Source organism: Lepeophtheirus salmonis, chromosome 3, assembly GCF_016086655.4.
Source record: "Lepeophtheirus salmonis chromosome 3, UVic_Lsal_1.4, whole genome shotgun sequence".
Classification (NCBI taxonomy): Eukaryota; Metazoa; Arthropoda; class Copepoda; order Siphonostomatoida; family Caligidae; genus Lepeophtheirus; species Lepeophtheirus salmonis.
In genome coordinates, this window is record NC_052133.2 from 20,077,980 (window position 1) to 20,100,892 (window position 22,913).

The 22,913-nt window shown below is 31.2% G+C and overlaps 1 protein-coding gene across 1 annotated transcript in view; it reads left to right on the forward strand.

Annotated features, from left to right (window-relative positions):
- Positions 1-13,540: 13,540 nt before the first annotated feature.
- The window catches only part of LOC121114565 (uncharacterized), a 38,023-nt gene continuing 28,650 nt past the window's right edge, over positions 13,541-22,913 (forward strand). The window contains exon 1 of the mRNA XM_040708564.2: positions 13,541-13,795. Coding sequence (XP_040564498.1) covers positions 13,631-13,795 — 165 coding nt within the window. The 5' untranslated portion in view covers positions 13,541-13,630. The remainder of the gene's footprint in view (positions 13,796-22,913) is intronic.

Consider the following 22,913-nt stretch of genomic DNA (forward strand, 5'->3'; position numbering starts at 1 on the left):
TGATGTCACTGGGCTCCATATCCTAATTATTCATTCTTAAATTATTCGCTCTAGGCTCATTGTGAAGAATCAATGTTTCTGTTGAAGTCTCCAAAAGAACGGCGGTGTTTGGTAAATAATGCAATTCCTACTCTATTTGAACCTTCTAAGATAAAAAAAACTAACGAAAGATCCCGTTTAACTGAAACAAAAAAAAAGTGTAAGTATGCATGAAATTGCGCAACACATGTCTTGATTATTGGCCACATTCCAATATAATTAAATATTTAAATTTATTATTTCCTACTAAAAACATTTAAGTCTCTACTGTAAAATTCACTCAAGTATATAATTTTTTTAAATGTTGATTAGGTTCTTTCTTAACTTTATAATTACTTTTAATGGAAACTCAAAAATCTAAAATTTTAGTCAGAGTTTCCTAAAATTATAACCTCGAGGCCAGCACCCATGTTTTTAGACGTTTTTTAAACGTATTGAAATTTTAAAGGACAATGTTTTGACATTATGATCTGTAAATATATATTTATAAAAGTAACAGGATGTTTAAACATGACGATATAAGTAAATCTATGAATAATAGTTTATTCTAAATGTTAGTCATAGACAATGAGTCTTTAATTAATTCAATAAATACATTAAAGTTAAGGAGGCCGACTTAATATTTTTTCAATATTGAATATTGTTATTTTATTATTTCTGAAAAGGTTTCTAATGGAGACGAAATCGATTAAATGTTACTGATCCTCTAAACATCTATGTTTTACTGTGATGGTCGAGTCAAGTCCGTCTTCTTTAATATTTTTAATAATAACGTATTATTATTACCTTAGTACGATTCAAAATTTGAACCAGTGTTACTTTAATTTTTTTAATTGTAAGTTAACGTTTCACCATGCAGATGCAATCGCAAATAAAAATTTTCACACACAATTTTGTTCCTAAGTAAGAATTATAATTTTGCATAAATCTACATCTTTCAGACATTGTTCCTCTGTCACATATAAGAAGTGATGTCAATCAAGTACATTTTTTAGCTGGCCGTTTTTTGGAATCGGTAATCTGAAGAATAGTGTTGGATCGGTCTTAAAATACTATCTCCAATACTATATTGTATATTCTTTGTTGGGTCGACGTAATTCCTATATAAACAATTAATGTTGTATATTTGCATCAAATTCTATGTTAATTCAATTTATCCATTTGAAGGCGTACTAGACCAAGGAAATTCTACACATTAAACGCACATTTTTTCAACCTTTCCTCTTTTTTTTGACCAACTAAACCTATTTTTTCTATTTGTCTATTAATAGAATAGTTATGAAATGAAAAAGGGAATTGAATTAAAACAATCGTGTAATGAATGTCCTAAGGAATTCAAATATTTTTTTGGATTGATCTATTTACTTTATGTCATCCAAATAATAATTTATAGTAAAACTTCTTTTAATTCTTTAAAGCATTCATTACACAATTTTTTTAATTCATATATATTTTTTCTTCTTCACTTAGTCACTACATTTTTCTCTATTGTGAGACGGAAAAAAAAACCAATGGTCCATGGGACAAGACATACGAAATTTTGGTCCACGGTCTGGGACTACTGTCTCAAACGAAATATCGGTCTCAAATCGATTTAGAAAGATATCTTTAGACTAGTGTTTTTCGGTATACCTTTACTACTGCCATACTTGGGTACTGAGTCCGTTTTAAATGTGTCAATAGTTCTGACTCATTTAAAACAGTACTATAATTAAGGATGCCATTTTTTAAAGAAAAAATATTAATACTATAATACACTGATATCCAAACCGATACTTTAAGCGTCATTACGAGACTGAATGCTGTGAAAAGCTCTTTCTTTGGACAAAGTTTCTTTGTGAACCTTCTTCATACAGAAACGTTGTACAAAGGAAGAGCTTTTCACGACATTCACGAGTCAAACACACATCAGAAGGGTTTAAAGTGAAACTTGAGTTTTCCTTCATACACAAGGATCCCACATCATATTTTGACAGAGTTTATAAAGACTAGGAGGCTCAAGGGCGATCTCCTGTGCTTTGCTGGATCTAAAGCAACACCTTTTTTTGAAGTATGTATCCATGTAGTTGTGGATAAAAATCATCATCACGGTGCAACGCCGTTCCTCCTCTTTAAACTCGATCATGTAAATTACAACTAGAAAATAAACAGGCATAGCGATATTGAACAGCTGATGACGTAACACCAAATTTCTTAACAAGATCCCCCTTCAAAAAAACAAACAAACCCTAACGGCACACCTTGGAGTGAACATAAGTTGCCGTTTTTTGTTTTATATTTATAGCCAAAAAAAGGACGTAAAAGTATCACGCTAATAATACTAATTTTGTTATCGAAATTGCTACGAAAATATTTATATTCTAACAACATTAATTTATTTCCGAAATGGAAAAAATCGATATTGAACCGAGTCTCGACTTTAGTAGATACCAAAGTTATTTCAATTTATTTTACTTACTTTGAATAAAAAAAGAAACGTTCATGCTTAATTAGGTTTGTTATTAGTTTTTGAGTACTTTAAGGCCAACGTTTATGTCAGGAAACTATGAATTCTATATTATAGGTATTTACAAAGTAATAAAATATTTTTTATTTAAAATCCTACCTCTTTCAAAAAAAAAAAAAAATGTAAGAAGAGAAACTTAAACATATTTTGATGTACTCGTATCTGTATTTTTAGATAAAAAAACGATATGTTGTTCTATGTAAAATGAGAAATGTATAAAATGTCAAAGTATTTACATGGGTAAGACTGAGTGTAAGTACTTATGTATGTATTTATAATATTAAAATCATAGGGAGAGACATCTCTTGGAAGGTTTTGTTTCTACTCATAAAATATGTACAATGTACATCCTTGGTTATGTTTAATATTTCCCTCATAACTATTCCCACCCAGAAATCTTGTAATAGCCTTCAGTGTTATTATTAAATAATCAAATGTGTTGATAAGTTTATTTTGTTTGTTTTTAATTCAATTTTTATATGAGTAAATTCTATCACAGTGGTACTCCAAAAAATTTACATAACATTAATTTGTTCATTCCTATCGATTTTTCTACGCCACTTATCTCATTCAAATTTTAAACATTTTGAATTTAAGCTATAAACACAATCAGTTTTTTTTTTTTTCTTCAAATAAACAAAGATGCAGTTTATTTCCCCTTCGGCTGTTTTTATGAGTTGACTCTTGTATGATTTAAGGCATCTGACTCTTTATATTATTTATTATTCAACCAACGGTGATAATCAAAGGTTACAACGGTCAACTTATTATCAATTATGTTATTTTCCCATTACTATGACAATGTTTAGTTATTATTTTTTAATATTCTGTTTCCACTGTCTTTTTTACATAAACAAACTCTACTAATCATTTTTTCATTTCATCATCATGAAAGAGCAACAAACAAAAAGGCAGCGCATCTCAGATTATCTAGATGCTGGAATTGATGTAATGAAGATTACGGATATTGTTAATTGTTCTAGGAGCCTGGATTTAAGTTGGCCAAGATGAAAGAAATGCAGAAAACCTCTGCAGCAGTATATTAGGAAGGGAAGGGCATAATTAAAAAAGGGATACAAAGTTTTTGTTAAGTTTGGAGAAGAATAAAAATGAGGACCCCCTTATGTCGATGAATCGCCTAGCCAACGACTTATCTGTGGCTCCTGGGCAATCTTGAGGGCTTTAAAGTACAACTTGAGATTAGTTTCTTTCACAAGGACCCCACGCCACCTTATGACAGAAGGCATGGAAGCCAAGAGGCTCAAGAGATGCAAGAAAATCCTCACATTGATCAAGGCAAATGGTTCATTTATGGAAATTTTCTGGGAAAAGAAGATTTTCACAGTTGATCCATTCCACCACCGCTGGAACGTCTGCTGGCTTGCAGAAATAAAAGAAGAGGTCCAAAGTGTTTACACACCAAATATACGACCCAAACATTGGTTCTGGTATTTAACTAAAAACCGCTTGAAGTAAGCTTTCCTTCCTTGACCTAAGCTGTAATTCCAAAAACTAACAGATTTATAATAAAAACTATATTTGGTTATGAGAGAATGATGGTGGTGTGAGCAGGTAGTCTCGGTTCTTAGAAGAGGTAGCCTTTGTTTAGTATCTAGGGCGGGGGGGGGTAATTTTATCTTTTTGTTGAATATTCGGTGGAGTGTAAAAACATTCTAAATAACACGTCTATGATACGATAGTAGGTTAAAACATCGACAGAAAAAACGTTGACCAACAGAACGTCCACCAACAAAATGTCGTATGGACAAAACGTCGAATGGATAACACGTCGACTTTATAAAACGTCGACCGGAAAATATAAAATTTCAAAATATGAAAAACTGTTTCGACGACATTTCATTACAGACATTTCCAGCCTGAGATATTTACCCCACTACCCTTACATACACTAACAGTCAGATATTCTCACAAACCCCCATTTATACCTCGAAGTTTGGGATTATTTCAGGTACTGCTGGGCCTCAAAATGAGATGAAACCCGAAACAGTCTCAAATTTCGGGGCCCTTTTCCGTGTGTAAATGAAGGTGGGATAAATTTAAACAGTGACGTTGGATTTAATCCTATTTTGGAGCCAGTCAGTACCCGAAAACAGCTCAATCATTATGGGGGGTACATATGGGTTGTGAGGGGCTCTTAGTAGTTGTTGAATTAGTGGCGGTGGGTTTCATCCCTTTTTGAGACGACCATTTGGAGTAGCCCTTCATTTTATATTCTACGTTCGACCTTCTGTAAGTCGACGTTTCGTCTATTCGACGTTGAGTCTATTCAACGTTTTGTCAGTCGACGTTCTGTCGGTTGACGTTTTGACAGTCGACGTTTTGTCCACACACCTATAACTGAGTGACAAGGGCAAGTCTTTTGATTTTGTATGAATAGTTGTCATTATCTCCCAATGAAGGAAGAAACGACACCATCCTAGCTTGCACCCATTATAAACTCAAAAAAGAGTAATACATAGGATTTTTAATTTTTAAATTATTTTGTATAAATCCAGGACTTCAATTAAATGTACACATTTATTATATAATGTACATGAAGAAAGATTATTTTTCATGCTAATATCTAAATTATAAATAATAATTAACTGTTGGTAACAAGGAAAATACAGAAGGTTAGCTACCATGCATATATATATATATATATATGTCTCCTTTCCCTTTTAATTAGGGCCAAATTTGAGAGCTTCAATTTTCTTTAAATATATTTATACTAACATTTATTGTTAGACACCAATTTAATATATCCTTTCCTATGATTAGCAACATCACCAAATGTATGATACAAAAAATTAATACTGTCAACTAAGTAATAACTTAATCTTAATTTGAAAACAAGGAATCCTAGAGATGACATTGCTCTAATTCGATTGAAATCACCTATAAAGTTAATTAAATAACTGTTCCCTCTCTGATTACCAGAACCATATGAGAGCCATAGAGGAAATGATTTTTTCTGTAAGTATTTTTTCAATGCTCATTAAAATTAACAATTACCAATTTATATAAATTGTATGGATACAAAAAAAGTACTTTGTTGTTTCAAAGGTAAAATTCATACCAAATAATTCCAAAGCATATGAAAATACCTCAATGATATTCCAAAGACAAAAATAAAGAAATGAGTTATGTACAATATCAACACAAAAAAAATAAGGAGTTTGCAATAGTGAAAAAGGATCAAGCTTCATATTTGTTAGCTTTATAAGTCAAAAATATAACTTATATGGACTTAGTGGATCATTGGGTACGTGTATTGGACTCAAATATGCTTCCGATCAATCAGATATCCTCATTGGATTCAAAACAACAAATTGAAGAGTAAAATCACAAATACTTTATGTTATCTTGATCTGATAGGAAAGTAAATTTTTACCGAAATTTTGTGTAGGTCCTAGGAAAACGGGATCCCCAGATCTCGAAAGAAAACTTCTATTTTAGAGCTATAAAATAAATCATTTGAATTTAATAGACCAAAAATTACAATCTTCATTGTATCAACCTTTCCTCTTAAAAAAGAAACAAAAATATGCAAAATTATATGTTAACTGGCCAATTCATCCTAATTGTTGGATTAGTTTTTTGTAAGTAGAATTTGCTCACTTCTTAACAATATTCAATTCAAATGTTAATCCACTTTCAGGATAATATTAATTATATTAATATATTGAAAATTCTATTATCCACATGGGATAACCACTGTTTTTTGTGATTACATAAGCTATTTAGATTTACTAAGTAGATAATTAGTGGGGATTAAGTCAAGTTACTTGGTTTGCTAAACAATAGAGTTTATGATTAATTTATCAAAAGAAGCAAATCTGGAAACCATGATTAATTCTGTGGAGGCAAGACAAAAAAAAAAGAAAAACATGTGGATGATAGGTATAGCCATAAAATTGTGACTTGCCTATTTGTTAAAAAAAAGAATCACCATCACAATTTGAAGAGTGTTTGGAAGGAAAGTAGTTTAGCTATCATGACAATTCATTTGACTAGCTTCTAGCATCAATGGCATAAGTAAATAGGCACAAATCTCATCACTTATATAGAAAGGATATGTAAGGGAATTACCCTGATGTCGATCCTCAATTCTAGTCCAAGTTCAACAAGGACTGACACTTATCCTTATAATTTATGTGGGTTGCACTCCATTTTTCTTGATTACCTCAATTTTAGTCAGAGTACATCAAGGGTGTAGACTCCTCAGAAAATACTTAGTGTTACTTTTTGTCTTGTATGCACTAGTGGTTACTATTTACTTAGATGTTCTCTCTTCAAAAATAAAAGATTGAGGACAACAGCTTTAAAAAATAAACACATCTCATGTTGCAACTAAAAATATAATTGCACTCGTCACATGGCATAATAAGACTCAAGGAAATAAAAATCCACAAATGGCAAAATTATATATCTAAATGGCAGAGTTGGGCAAGTTAGTGCAACTTAACTAGTTAATTTTTAATTTATCAAAATTCACTTTTAACTTAAGTTATTAATTTTTTTAATTGCATCATCTTAATTTGCATCTTGGCTTGATTAACTTAATTATTTAAAATTAAGTTAACTTTGTTATTCTAAGTTGAAACACTAAATAAACTGTCTTTAAGTAACCGTTAGTTATCCGATGATTTAGTTAAACATTGTGACGACAATATCTGTTTTATTAAACTTTTCAATTGAGTCATTCCACATCAAATCGATAAAAAGGACATTTTATCAATATTGTTTTTATATTATCTCCGGTATTTTTAAAGCATTACATATAGTTTAAAATTAGATAGAAGCTAAAAAATCTAAAATTTTATCTGGCTTTGACTTCTATTTTAGTAGTAACTTTAATTTGTATTTTTTTCTTGATGGTTCAATTGAAAGTGGAGAAATTTCAGCGTGAGAGACTGACAGAATAATCTTTATTATAAAACCTTGATAAATCTCCCAATGGACTAACTTAAATAGTCATTTTTTAATATTGAAATGGATTTGAACTTAACCAAGGTTGGGTGAGTTAATTTAACTTAAATTACTCTAAAGTTAATTAACTTAAACTTAACTTGTTCAAAAAAAAGACAACTCGAAATTAACTTAAACTTAAATTGATAATTTTCATAGAACTCGAAATTAACTTTAATTCGACTAGTTATAAAAAAATAAAACAATAATTAACTTTAACTGAACTAGTTAAAATATAAGTTAACTTGTCCATCACTGATAAATGGTTTTTGATACAGAAGGGATTCTGTTGATTGTGCTTCAAAGAATATTTTATCCAATCCCCATACATTTTACAAATGGAAACTTTTACTTTATGAATTGATAAAATTTTGTTTTAGGAAATATAGATACTATTCTGCATACTAATGTGATGTACATATGAGAATGCATAAATGAGGATAATGCTTTATGAATAGATAAATAAATATTCATTATCTTACAAAAAAAAAAAAAAAAAAAAATAGATGATAAACATTGATACTTGTCACATAAAGACTATCAACCAACCTTATCTTTTCATAGTTATTTAAAATCAATCAAAGCTTATTTACATAATAAAGATGTTGTCTTAGAGAAGTGATTCCCAACCTTTTCATCACTAATGAGTTCTGTAATATTTTATAACATTGCAGTGCCCCTATAGAACTCATCAGTGATGAAATATATGTCTGATATATTAAAAAAAAATATTTAAACTAATTTTTGTTCTCTTGAGCAGTGGTTCCCAAACTTGTTTGAGTTCAAACCTTAAAATATGGGGTTACACTATGTGCGACCCCTAAACCTCTGATAGAGATACTAATTTAAAATTGGGAGCGTATTTTATGCAAATAGACGACTTAAATGCCATATAATTCCCATAAAGTTCAGCCCGGAGGAACAAAATATAAGTTATTTGACTATATTGATCAAGAATAAATAAAATTATTCTACCTATGTTGAAAAATATATATAAGAATTACAACTAAAAAAACCCAAATATATTGTAAAAATAAAGTCAGCGATTTAATATGTACTAATTGGAAACATTTATATACTATCAATTCTCTTTTTGCGGTAAATAAATTCAAAATTGAGACTCACAGATAAATAACACTACAGGCTGTAGATGTGGAAATAGGTTTATAAACGAATCAAGGTCCTAATTTGAGGATTGCGCACTTTGTAATGAGAAAAGCTGGTCTATTCTAGGATTAATTTTGTACACAACAACTAGAAGATCATCCTCCACGTTAAGCTGCAATTTGTATTTATTTGTGATGTAACTTAATACGGAAAAGGTCTTCTCACGTAAATAAATTCAGCCAAATAGTATAAATAAATCTGAAACGTCTTTAGCAAGCAGTGGGTACTCATTTATCACAGAAATCCGGGATTCATCAAGTGTTTTAGAATCAAAAACTGTTCTAGTGTTTGGTCACATGAAAGTTCGATAAATGTATCTTCCATATCAGACGATTGATGATTAGCTCTGGGGGTAAAAGGGTTGTATCTAATTATATTTATGCGGAGCATAATCTATAATTTTTTGGAAATCATATCTACACCCTCGCCGATGTGTCTTACGACCCCTACTTTGGGAACAACTGCTTTAAAGGACTTTGTACATTTAACTAAATATGTATACACGTACATGAAAGGATCTTATAGTAATAAATAATAATAGTAAATTAAATGACTATTTAGACTGTTTAACGTTTGGCAGATGTATAGCGCTATTATCGTGGCAAAACTTAATAGGACTTTAAGCGATAATTATGATTAAAAACACTATGGTATGGGAGCTGAATGGGCATTTGGTAGAGTGCAAAACCTCTGCCTAAAATCGAATTGATTTATGTATCTCAATTTGACCAATAGTATGTTCAATTATGTATTTTTTAAATTGTGTATTACCTGGACCTTTGACCATTACCTCTCAAAATTTAATGGACTGCTACTGTGATCTTAGACAGTCTACGTACGAAGTTTGATTAAAATCGATAAGTAACTTTTGTCGTAATCCGGGTGACCAATTGACGAACAAACATGGATCAAAATATAACCTCTGTTCAAGAGGTAAGAATCCATGCTCGATGCAAGGTTTATATTACAAGAAAACGCTGCTACGAAGTCGTTTGAATTGTTCGACAGGAATTTGACTTCCTCTTAGTATTGAAAATTTGAGATACTGTGAGGTTTTTATTGAATAAAGGCTATTCTTGTACATGGAACAGTCCCATAGTTTCATGTACAAAGTACTGAAGATTAATGGCGTTTCTAGCACCTTTTGGAGAGGGGATTGAGCCCCTCCCCTCTACCCACAATATAAATCCTTATAATATATTTATAAATAGATGCATAATAAACTTAACTATCTAAATAATTATATTGGGGTATTCATAATTTTTGGGACTAGTCCCCCTGCTCCCGAAAGGATGAAATCTAGCAACCATGCAATTAGTATTATAAATTTAATTTATTTATTTGTCAATTTTTTTAGAGAAATATGATTCAACAAATGCTTTTTTCAATATGAAACATTAAGTTTTTGCTATAGACACTCCATTTTTATTTATTAGATCAAGTAGTCACGCAGTTACAAGGTATTCAGGGCAAGCTCAAAAATGAGGCGTCGACAGAGACACAGAGAAATTTATTAGATCAAGTAGTCATGCAGTTACAAGGTATCAAGGGGAAGCTCAAAAATGACGCATTGACAGACACACAGAGAAACTTTGCTTTATAATATAGATGCAATCTCTCGCGGAGCACAAGGGCTCCACGAATCCCTGTTTATAACCCATTGTCTTAGGGCATGGAATGGAGCATTATTCCAGAAGTATGGGGGGATCAGGTCTAGTTGATTCACTTTCTTTTTTTTTTTTGCCATATATTAATCCGCTTTTAGGGGCGATAGTGAAATCTGAACATTTGTTTTTTTGCAAAGTTATAAGTAATATGTACATTTTGGCACAAATTTCATGATATAGTTAATGATACTTTAGCTCATATATCAATTTTAATGTTGATATTCTTAACCAGCTTGCTTCATTCACGTGACAAGTTGGTGCAAAAGTGAACCATCCCTAGATATCTAGTATTTATTGGTATAATGTAACCAAAAAAGTATATTTCAAATTGTTCTACCAAAGAAATTATAACTGGTTTAGGCATTAAATGGGTGGGTTCCGGCCCCTCGGAGTTAAATTGGCTGGAACTAAAAACGAGAGTCAATAATTTTATCAAAGGCTGGCGCAATTTTAACCTTAAAAAAAGAATAGACCTTTATAAAACTTTTGTTATTCTAAATGTTTTATATAAGGCTATCTCTTTACCAATATTGGCGGAGGATGCCATATTGGAGAATAAAAATTGGTCATCGGAATTACATTCCTGCTTTAAAGAGACCAAGAAATCGATTAAGCGTTGGGCTCAAATCTTTTGAGGACATAATCACAAAAATGTATTCGAAAGTTTTTGTTGATATAACGAAGAATCCAAACATGGAGTGGATATATGTGATAACATCAAGTCCATACTATGAATATGTTATAGTTGGAACTGATTTTATAAATGGCTAGCTATATCGACGACTTTTCCCCTATGCTTGCTGCAAAACAAAGTGTTCCTTGGAAAGCGACTCAAGCCTACGATTGTCGAACGACTGTGTTTATAATTCATAAGAATCATGGAAAGAAACCTTTTTTTAAGAATTGACGTGGCCCTGTGTCTTTGGAATGGGAGGCACTTACAAAAAATCAGCTAACAATACATGATATTGGTGTTCTCTCAAGTTTTTTTTTACCGGGAAAGATATATAACATCTCATTAGACATGCCAAGCTACACAATGTGCCCGTTCCTTGGCATTTCAAAATGATTTTTTATAATTCAAAAGAGGTATCTGCGTCGTCAAGGTGTGATGGATGGATTAGGGAACTAAATCTATATAGTAATTGGATGCCTAGGATTATGTCTTCGACTCCCCGAATTGCTGATGGGAAAAAATTCATAGCTCAATTTCAGATAGCCACAGGATTTTTTTGTTTTCAACACTCCATGTAAAGATTGTGGTAAATTATTCAATACCATTAGACACGCTTTTTTGGAATGTCCACAGTTACATATTCTGAGATCATTTATTAGTTTAAATCTGAAGGGTCTGGAGGACAATAAAGTTAAAATAATAACAGCAACAATTCTATTCAGTATGTCATCAAAAAAAAAAAAAAAAGTACTCCTAAAGCTAGGTTGATAGGGAATACTTTATTATGTAAAAAGTGACCTAGCTAAGAATATAACTGTAGTTGCAGAGGTAGGATATTCGTGCTATTTCCATTTCGGCGGTGGCAAAATATGCAGCGTTCGAGTTGAAGATACCTAGGGCGATCGAGGGTACTTGGGACTGGTCTTTTTATATCATTAATCAAACGCATCAAAACATTTTCGGACTTTGCAGAAGATATCCAAACTTTTTAGAAGGAGCAAAAAAAAAAAAAAAAAAAAAAAAAACCGACCTGGTTATTGGCTTAAAACCAAAATTGCAAATAATATTTTATGTTTGTATTTTATTGATTTTAGATGCTAATATTTTTAATTTAGATATATGAATATTTTATGTTTGAAGGACTTAATATGGTGAAGAAATTTTAAACTATCATGTTGAATGATATTTTACTAAATGCATCTTCACCAGAAAATTTTAGATTATCATAATTTTTTATAAATTATTTTCTGTCTAAATAAAGGTTTTAAAAAAAATCTTATCATCTATTAAACTTAGTTTTTTTGACAAGTAAACGGATATGACAAAGTTTACTAAGTGGTATTACTGACAGTAGACGAGGTCATAAATAAATTCTAGATCTGTAACTCAATCAAACTCCATGTTTTGAGGCATAAAAGATTAAGAAATTAGGATTTTGATGAATATTTGATTAGTGATATTCATAACTAAAAATGTAAATAATTCATATATATATATAATAAGTTTTAAGAAGCTGTTTAACGATGTAATATAATTATATTTACCTATCATTACATTGATTTACAATATATTAGAAAAAAGTTAATAAATACGAAGAAAAAAAAATACTCCGAGGTTGTAAATTCAGAAAATGAGTAAACTCAGGATTGGGTGTACTTAAAACCCCCAAAGATTTGTAGCTGATGTAACACTAAAGGGATGTTATTTCAAAAAAGTCATGGAGCAAAGCTTTTAAATTTTTTTTTGAGAATTTAATCAATCAATCAACGTTCAGAACACAGTTAAGTGGAAGAAAAGTAGGGTAATTGACAGCTAAAATTGTTTAATATTCAAGTTTATATGTGGTACTGGAGTACTGATGCATTTAAAACAGTAATATACTCAATTGATTTAAAAACGAAACTCAAATCATCATTATATTATCTTTTTTTTTTAGACCAATGATGACGTCATCACAATATTTTCAAGCTAATAATCATTTCCCCAAAAAAATATGTATTTTATAATAAAATACGTTTAATGAAAATTATTTTTGATCAAATAAGTCTTCAAATTTCTAAGCTAGATTGTGGTTCCAGAATCGGTACAAAAATAATGGTATCGTACAAACACAACAGGTGACAAATATATATATTGTTTAATAAATATTATTTGGATAAAACCATATTAGAAAATATATACATTCAGTTCTGTTTCATTTATAAATAGCAGAGTATATTGAAAAACATTCTTTTGAAATTTTCGATCCTTTCCTTATAATTTTTGCAGATTTAAAATATTTAAATGAATAATCTATGTTCGTATATAGGTAAATAAAGAATCCCATCCATTGGTAGGTATATCATATATGTAGAATGGTTGAAACCAATATGTATATAATTCGACGTATTACCAAATGCATTTAAAGGAATGAACGCAATGTAAACAGGGCGGAGAAATGGGAGAGTCCGTGAAAAAGATTTTGACTTGCGCGCTTACCGAAGTGAGGAATTCCTGACTAACCGAGAGGGAAACTAGTATTGATCCATTAATGAAATGAGTCGAATGATCTTCAAAAGAGCTCTAGTGTTGATTTCCAAATAGAATATATTATTATTTATCATTATGAAGTTTTTTCCCTGGAGTATCCTAATTATAAACTTGATTCATTCCCAAGCCACTCATGGTGATGGTGATCCTGGAAGAATATCTGTGGTCGTTAAAAGAGTACCAATATACAGAAGATCATCTTCCTTTTCGGATCTGGTCTACAGGAACCGAGTACACAAAGTAAGAGGCTTTCATTTGAAGGATAAAAATAATAGATTTTGAGGTCCCATATTTTTAGGCTTATTTGCGATGTGTTTGTATTTCAAATCAAATTGTGAAAATATTTTCTTAGTATTAAAAAAGTACTTTTATGTAATTTTTGTGATTTTATAGAGGGATGTAAATAAGTTATTAATTAATATAGAGAGATATCAATGCAAGATGAAATTGTTTCACATATTAAATAATCATTACTCATTAAAGTGGCCACATTTAGAAATCCAAAAAAGGACACTTAGTCCTATCACTATTGTTTTTAGGCGGAGGTTTAATATTTTGAAATGTATTAATTAAATCAATTACTGATCAGTGATTACAAATGACATCAGTTCATTTTTTGAAGGATATGTGATCTATTCTCTGATTGGATAAAAGTGTATTAATTAAGACAAATATAATCAATTTCACAAATTGTTAAAAACAAGATTAATTTTACAATATATAGAACAAAATAGTGCTGACTCGATTCAAAATATTATGAACTAAGTTTAATTCGACTTGAGTCAATAATTTTTTGATCCACTCATATGATCGGTCAATTTTCAAATTCAGATTAACCCAAGTCGATTCATATTTTTAATGTGTCGGATTGATTTTTATCATTTAACCTCATCTAATGTTTATTTTAATTTCGAAGTGCCGTCCCAAAGTAGTTTTCTAGTCAGTTACCGTTTTTAATACTAATTTTTCGAATTTCAGAGTAACAAACTATGCATATACGAGTATACAAAGGTTTTGTAGGGAATTGCACGATTTCCCAATCAATGTACACAATAAGAGTCTTTCATTGTCATAAATTAATAAACGGCCAGTCCAACTGAATGTTTTCTCTTTTTATTTTCCTTTTCTAATTACTCGAATCAATTTGGTTTATACGACTCCAGTTGACACAATATGATGACAAAAAAACCCACAATTTTTCCTAGAAGAACTATATTTTTAAAGTCGTGGTTTTTGCAAATATATTTTGGATCTTAATTAAACTAATAAAACTGGAGATTTCATGAATGTATAAAAAAATCCCTACATACCCAAAGACCAGGGGCGTCCACAGGATAGCATTTTTTTTTTTTTTTTTTTTTTTTTTGGGGGGGGGGCTTGGTTTTATAGAAAAACTCCGCTGCATAATTTGGTAGAATTGCCTTTCTGTTTTAAAGAAAAAAAAATATTTATCCCCTGTTTTTTCAATTATTTTTATTTTCTTCAACTTCCAGAGAAATACTTTCTGGTACCTGATACGTCGGACCATGCATTAATAACCCCTCCATCCCAACCCCTGAGGGCACCCCAGGGGAGGTTGTAAAAAGAGGATCTATCCGTGAAAAAAAAGAATAGTTGAGCACCCTAGTAATCTTGATCAATAAGTGGACATATTTTATAGTTGATTTTTAATATTGGATTTTGGGCTGGAAATACTAGTCCGGTCTGAGACAGTTGATATTTGTACTAGCTTAGATCTGAACCGGTATTGTAGTAAAATTCGGTCTTTATAAAAAATCGTTTTTACGTGCAACCTTATTTTAGAAAAGAAAGTTTTATTCAAAGGTCTCAATTTCGTATTTTTGATATGGACCCAAATATCTGTCGATACCGATGTAGAAAAAATTGGGGGGAAACTGGCCTTGTACAGGGTCTCAACACTAGTTGATACAGTAATTTAATTATCGGGAAAGAAATGAAATGAACCATTCAGTCACACAACCATTAATAATATAAAATTTATAAGGAAATACAAAATGTTTGGAGGCTACCAATCCCTTAAACTAATCAAGGTACTAACAACTTATGAATCAAAAGTAAGTATGAATGTTAATTATTCAAATCCGTCTCTGGATGCGTCATAGTCTCTCTAAAGCCATTTATTTACTTTCATTATATAAATAGGAACAATTATAATCCCTCTGAATCAAGTTTATGTCACTCAAACGATTAAATTATCCTCAGTACATAAATATATATGCAGCTATTATCTAAAAATAAAGTATCATTCTCAATTATTAAGTTTCCAACAACTTTTCCTGATTTTATTTTAAAGTAATATTAAAAACAAAAAAATCCTAGAGAACGTACCATAGTAGAAAATGAGTCAAGGGATTGCAATATTCTAAACAAGGCGTGGCAGTGACCACCTATTTAGAAATATGACACAAATGAAGTATAAATGTGTTTATATATTTGTATATGTATGGCGATTACATAAAAGTAAGCAGGTTTTTTTATGGAATGAGAAAAACTCATTATAAGTTTTTAACTTCAATAAAAAATCGAAGAGGATTTTTTAAAGAGTCAAGTACAACATTAAGCCACTGAAAGACTGTCCAACAAGTTATTAATATGAATGATATTTGTTTAAATTTTTATATGAAGATATTATATACAAATTCAGTCAATTTGATCCTGTAGAATTAGAAATTTAAATTTAATTTTGATATCATCAAATACAATCAATTTCAGTTGGTGAGGCTTGTTCTTAACCGGCTAATCCCTTTCTTCTAATTTTAATTCTTGGAACATGAATACTTCTACACTTTACTTTAAAAATAATGTTCACGTCAGGACGTATTTTTATGATCAGTGTTACCATATAACCAATTTCTATTAGGTACAGTTAATCTTAAAAACCATGGCTCCTAAGAAATTTATCACTTTTTTGAATTAATAACAATTATAATACTCACAACAATAGATACGTTTATCATACTGTTGCAATATTGAGAAAAAGTATCTCAGCGTGTTTTTATCTTATCGCCACACATATGTTGTCCGTCACCAAAAAAACATGATAAAATGATTTTTCTCAAAATTGAGAGTTTTCATACTGATTCATATTGATTTCTATGAGCAAATCATGATTATATCCCCTTGGAGGAATGTAAATGACACTCAAAGTAGGCAAAACTGATCGTTGCAAAAAAAATATTAATAAATTTTATTTAAAGACCATATCAGGTCTAATATACATATGTATCTTAAATTAAATAAAATTCTTGGGTATCTTAACTCACCCAAACTTTTTAATGCAAATCTTATAATTGACTCAAATATGACTATGAAATATTGGGCTGTTGGTACCCATGCTAGAATGTATTTTCAAGGGAAAAGAGGGTGGGGGATTATAGACAGTGTGACCAAAAGTCTTAGGACAACAACTTTGACTTAATATTTCTTGCAGAAGGGTTGATACTTTTTTAAATATGTTTAATGCATATGATTCACTCCATATATGTTTCGTATAAAACAATTTTTTTTCTAAAATGTGTAGTTGTGCCTCTAACGACGGCATCATGAACTCGAAGCGCGCCATCATTTTGCTTCCTTCGGAAGGGAAGAGCTTTAGGGACATTAACAATATCCTGAAAGATATCAATGTATACAAACCATCGATCGACTATACGGTCAAGTGGTAAAAGGAGACTAGGATTGTCGATTACAGGCCAAGGAGTGTTCGCTGAGGATTCCGAGGTTGGCCGAGGAAATGAGATCGAAGATCAACGGAAAAAAGAAGCACTGCGTGAGAAAAATGTATTATGAGGGTGGTGTGTTTCGAGAAACCATGCGTTGGGTAGTCGGGGAATACCTAAGGTTTAAGCTGTATTGTCTACAAAAGTGGCAGCTTATCAGTGAGGTCAAAATGGCAAATAGGCGCACCCAGGCGAAGGTGATTCTGAAATTCCTCAATTCTTGGAATCACGTTTCAATCATTTGGATTCACGAGAATAGCTTCACCTTGAAGTTGGCTTATAACAGCCACAACGATCGGGTGCTAGGTCGGAGTATCAAGGACATTCCCCTGAATGAGTGCAGCGTTTTTGGGACTAATAGCCAGTAATGGTCTGGCCGGGCGTCACCTTATGCAGAATGAAGATGCGCTTGATCTTCATTGCCGAGAGTGTGAAGGTCAATCAACGTGTCTATCTGTACATGTTACAGTTCCTTGTACTTTCTTGATTCCAGTGACATCACAACGAAGGGGCTTTTATTTCCATCAGGACGGAGCACCTTTGCATACTGCAAAATCTGTGCAAGAGTGGTGACAAACCACCTTCGAAAACTATTGAAAACTTGAAGGGAACTATAGTGTTGAATATGACAAGTTGTCGGAGGAAACCAGCAGTATAGCTTTAAAAAAAATTCCGTAGCGCCTGAGAGCCGTGGTTGCTGCAAATGGTAGCCTTGTAGAATGAACATGCACTCATTTTGAAGGAAATTTCATGTTTACTGCAATGGTGTAAAAAGATGTTTAAAAAAATAACTATATTTGTGTCCTTTCTTGGCTGTTAAAGTTGTCTTAAAACTTATTGGTCACCCTATAATAGTGACATCATCAGCTTCTGCAGTTGTTGTTGTTTTTTTTTTTTTGGGGGAAGGGGGAGGTTGTTAGACATTTAAGGCAAATTTTGACTAAAGTTTTTTGTTTCTTTATACATAAATACTAAATTTGACATATATTATATATATATTTTTTTTTTTTGAGGAGACAGAAAACTTTATTTGGAATTTAAGATTTAAAATTTATCAAAAGAAACTAAATATGAAAGAGGAAGAATACTTTTAAAAACAGGGGAAATTGATATTTTAGACAAGATTTTTTTTTTTACTGTGATAACAAAAGTGGGAAGGCCAATGGGCCCCATGTTCCAGGCCCAACTGGTTGTATGTATAAAGTAAAAAAAAAGATATGGATATTCTCCTTTCCTTGATTTTTGATCAAGATTGTTTTTATGCTGGTTCATCACATATATAACTATCCTAAACAGGAGTGATAAATCAAATCTACGCAAAAATATATGAACATATAAACATACGTATTTAATATTCCATGGGTGGCTCATCCTCAATTCCACTCATGTACATAGATACTATGTACTTTTATTCAAAGGTACCTACGACATAATTACATGTTTAAAAAAAAATATATGATTAAGAAAACATCAAAGATTTGAAAGAGTCTTGAAAGGCCAAGGTTATGCTGGGAACTGCCGATTATATCTTAATAAAAATATGTACAAAAAAAATACAAACAAACTTTTCCTTGATTTTTGTTTTTTGTTGCTTTACCTAGAATACACTTTTAATAAGACAGAAAGAGATGTGATCATTATTTTATTTGTAGTTCTCAACCCCTCCCTACAAATGGGATTGGAGGATATACCGGGTGCAGCAAAAAAATCTTTACACTTCGTTTATTGCTACATAAATCCCGGTTTTTGTGAATGCGGTAAAGTTGATCCAGTCAAATACTAAAAATAAACAGAAAAAAACTAAATCTTCCTAAGTGGCTTAGAAGCCATCTGAACGTGAACAACAATTTCCGTCCGCACACTTTTGGACGCTGTCAAGAAACCAACAGAGATTGCAAATCAGTTGGGGATCTCCAACATGAACCCGTACATGAACTTGGTGTTCCAACAGAATGTTGCACCTGCATACACGTCCAAAAAGACCCAGAAGTGGCTGGAGAACAAATTGCCTTTCTGACGAAAAAAAATGTGGCCCCCTTCTCATCAGATACCAAGCCATTGGACTTCACTTTTTGGGTGCATTATGAGTCCAAGGCCTGAACCGTCCGTCACCCAAATATCAACAACTTAATCTCCGTTAATCAGCACTGGGATGCCATGTCTGAGGACTACATAGACAATGGGTACAAGGCCTTCCGTGGCCTCCTGGAAGCCATTATTGCTGCCAAGGGGGACTACATCAATGATTAGGGTAGCCAAGACATCATATTAGTTATTTTTATATTATTGACACACCCTAATACAACCAGTTGCTGAAATACATCTTGATAAATTTATAGATTGAAAAGATTTTTTCGCCGCACCCAGTCACTGACAGGGAGAATGTTTATTTTCGCATTCTACAGTAATTCATGATGTTATATATGTTGGGTATATATTTTTGTGAATTATAAAGTACTCTTTTTAAAAAAGTCCCAAAATCAATAAGTTGTGAGACAGTATGTTGTTTAAAACAAATGGCGAATGCTGGGAAGAATTTTATAACCATATTATAAGTTAAATAACATTATAATTCAGGGAATTGTATTATTTTGCTGCAAGACTCTCTATTTCTTTGTTTACTAACTAATATAAGTAGGCAACGCTCATATCCATTGGTATTATGTGCAGTATTCCAACTTATACGATTGCTCTCTCATAATGGTAGTCTTGTCTACTTCCATATCTGTTAACCAGTGGAATAGGAATGTGTTTACATAGGGAGGCAAATTATATAAGGCATTTTTGATCATTTGATCAAATTTGTACGGAGGGAAAAAATTATCCCCGCACCACAAAATATAATTTTCCGGACCACTCTTGCAATGATGACGTCATCATGGGTGACAAAAAGACAACATTTATATAAATTTTAAAGGTGTAACTAACACTCAGGGGTTATATGACAAATTCAAGTCAAGTTTCAAATCTTTGCAGACAAGTACAAGCCATTGAATATTTTCAAGGAGTCGTCAAATTACTTTTGAACAGCATTCCAAGTTGATTATTATAGTACAAATCTTGTGTGCAAGTCTCAATCTCTCCTAATATCACAAAAAATACTTTTGTTTACAAATTGTATTTTTGGAGTAAAACTTTATGTATCTTTCATGCACGAAAATATTTAGCTAGTATTCTTCATTTAGATTCTCCTTGTAAAACTTGAATGTTTATACTTTCAAGATGATTGAAATAGATTGATGATGCAGTTATTGTTTGATACCTACCTCTATTACGATATAATTCAGCAAATATTGTCCCATAGGATAGCTTTTGCATCCAATTAGGAACGGACCGGATTGAACGTCAAAACCTGGGACTGTTACATTTCTAATGGTAGGGATTTGTTCACAGTTATATGATAATTAATTTGAGTTTGATGAATCAACATTCAGAGTAGTACTAAGGACACGAATAGTAGAAAAATCTACAGCATAAAAAATATAGTCATTTATTGTGTTGGGGAAATAACGTATTGTTAAATAAGTAATTACGAATGGTGCCCTTTGATCTACTTGATGTACTAATTAGTTAAAGTTATGAATCCTTTTATCTGCGTTTCAGATCCCCTCTCATGAAATAGCCACAATATCATTCCCAAAAAATATATATGTCATAATGTAATCTAATTCTATCAGATGCCAAATCTAAGGACCTGGTCACAATTCACTTTACTGCACTTTTTTTAATAGGAGTATCGATATTAGAATAACCTGTTCTAACATCTTATAGCTATGTTCCCTTTCTTTATGAATATATTTTCTATTATTACTCATAAGTAGAAAGATATAAAATTGAAATTCTTATTCATACATGCAAAACATATCCATATTTACCATAGGTATAAAAAAAATTTGAAGCCGAAAGTTATTTGACCAAAACAATGATGGAAAAGATAGATTTTCATGCATCAATCACTCCAGATCTTGTATGAAATAATCTTATACTTCCATAAAAGCTGACGAGTTCCAAATAGAAAAATGTAAATACAGTGGGCATAAAAAATAAAAATATTAGAAGCACTCTCTATGTTGTTTAAATGCTTATTTATTACTGCTGCAATTGAATGTTTTGGTCAACTACGACAGCGTCAATTTCTTCTTCACGTCATAAATCGGTTCTTTAATAGAACATAAAATCGATCTCGTTATTTTGATTGTTTCTTGAAAAATGCATCAAATTTTAGAACACTCTCTAAAAGACACTCTTTTTACTAATATTATAGTAAAGTATCTTAGTTTATAAAAATATAAACCGCAAGGTGGGGTAATATTTTGTAGTTTGAGGGGGGGGGGAGGGTAAAACTTAATTAAATTAACTGCCCCATTTAAATTAACTATGTAAATCTTTAAATTATATTTGATACAGGGTAATAATCTGACGTTATTCTTAACTCAGGCCTAATGAAAGTATTTTTGTTCTTATAAACATTGGTGATAATTGTATGATGACGCCATTAACTAAAAAAAAAATTATGTTGGACGACTTTTGTGTCCCATTTGGATACGTCCTTAAGATTTCGGAAGAAAAATAACCAGACCTCAATGTTTTAGGAGCATGACCTCCCCAATACACATGCAAATGGTCATTAATATCGAACTAAAAATGAGTAAATAACTTGTTTGGTATCGATTATGGACTATTGTTTTAATTTGTTAGATATGTGTGGACCAAATATTCAATATGTCATAATCCCCATCTCTCTCTCTCTCAAAATCGAGTGTTCTGCAGAACCTAACTCTTCCACTAATTTCCTGAGTTTGTGTAAACTTTTTTTATCGTTAAAATTATTTGGTAAAAATTTCAAAAATCCACAGCTGGGCTGAAGAATGTAAATATTTAGGGGAAAAAATCCACAGCTGGGCTGAAGAATGTAAATATTTAGGGGAAAAAATCCACAAATAAAATTTCAAATATTAAATTTCTTGGAGAAAAATTTCAAAAATCCATAGCAATATTTAAAAAATTAATTTTTGTGGAATTTAAAAAAAAAAATCAACAGCTGTTCACAAAAAATTGAAATATAAAATTTTTAGGAGAAAAATTTCAAAAATCCAAAGTTATTAACAGGAAATCATTATTTTGAAAAAAAATCTCAAATATTAAATTTTTTTGAGAAACATTTCAAAAGTTCAAAGTTATTTACAGAAAATTAAATTTTTTGGGAAATATAGCAATAGAATAATAATGTTAATTTTTTTAGTTAAATACTATTCCTTAATTTGGAGGGGGGAGTTGCAGCCCTTCTAGTCCAGCCCCTGCTGACACCCTTGTACTATAAAGGTAATGGCGTGACATAAGGATGAATTTTATATATCAATATTCTTTTACAATTTTCTATGAAGTAAAAATGATGGAAATATCAATAAAAATCCAATTTTTCATTAAGTCTTCTTTTCCGTTCATTAGGGCGTTTATGATTGTTCCACAAATATAATTATTCTGTTTCAAAGTTACATTTATTAACAGTGTTCCATTAACAGTAAAACTATTATTTAGTGTTAAAAGATTCTTTGTATAAAAGACACATTTAGATATTTATATGACATTTTTTTAATTCATATAATTTTACACTCAAT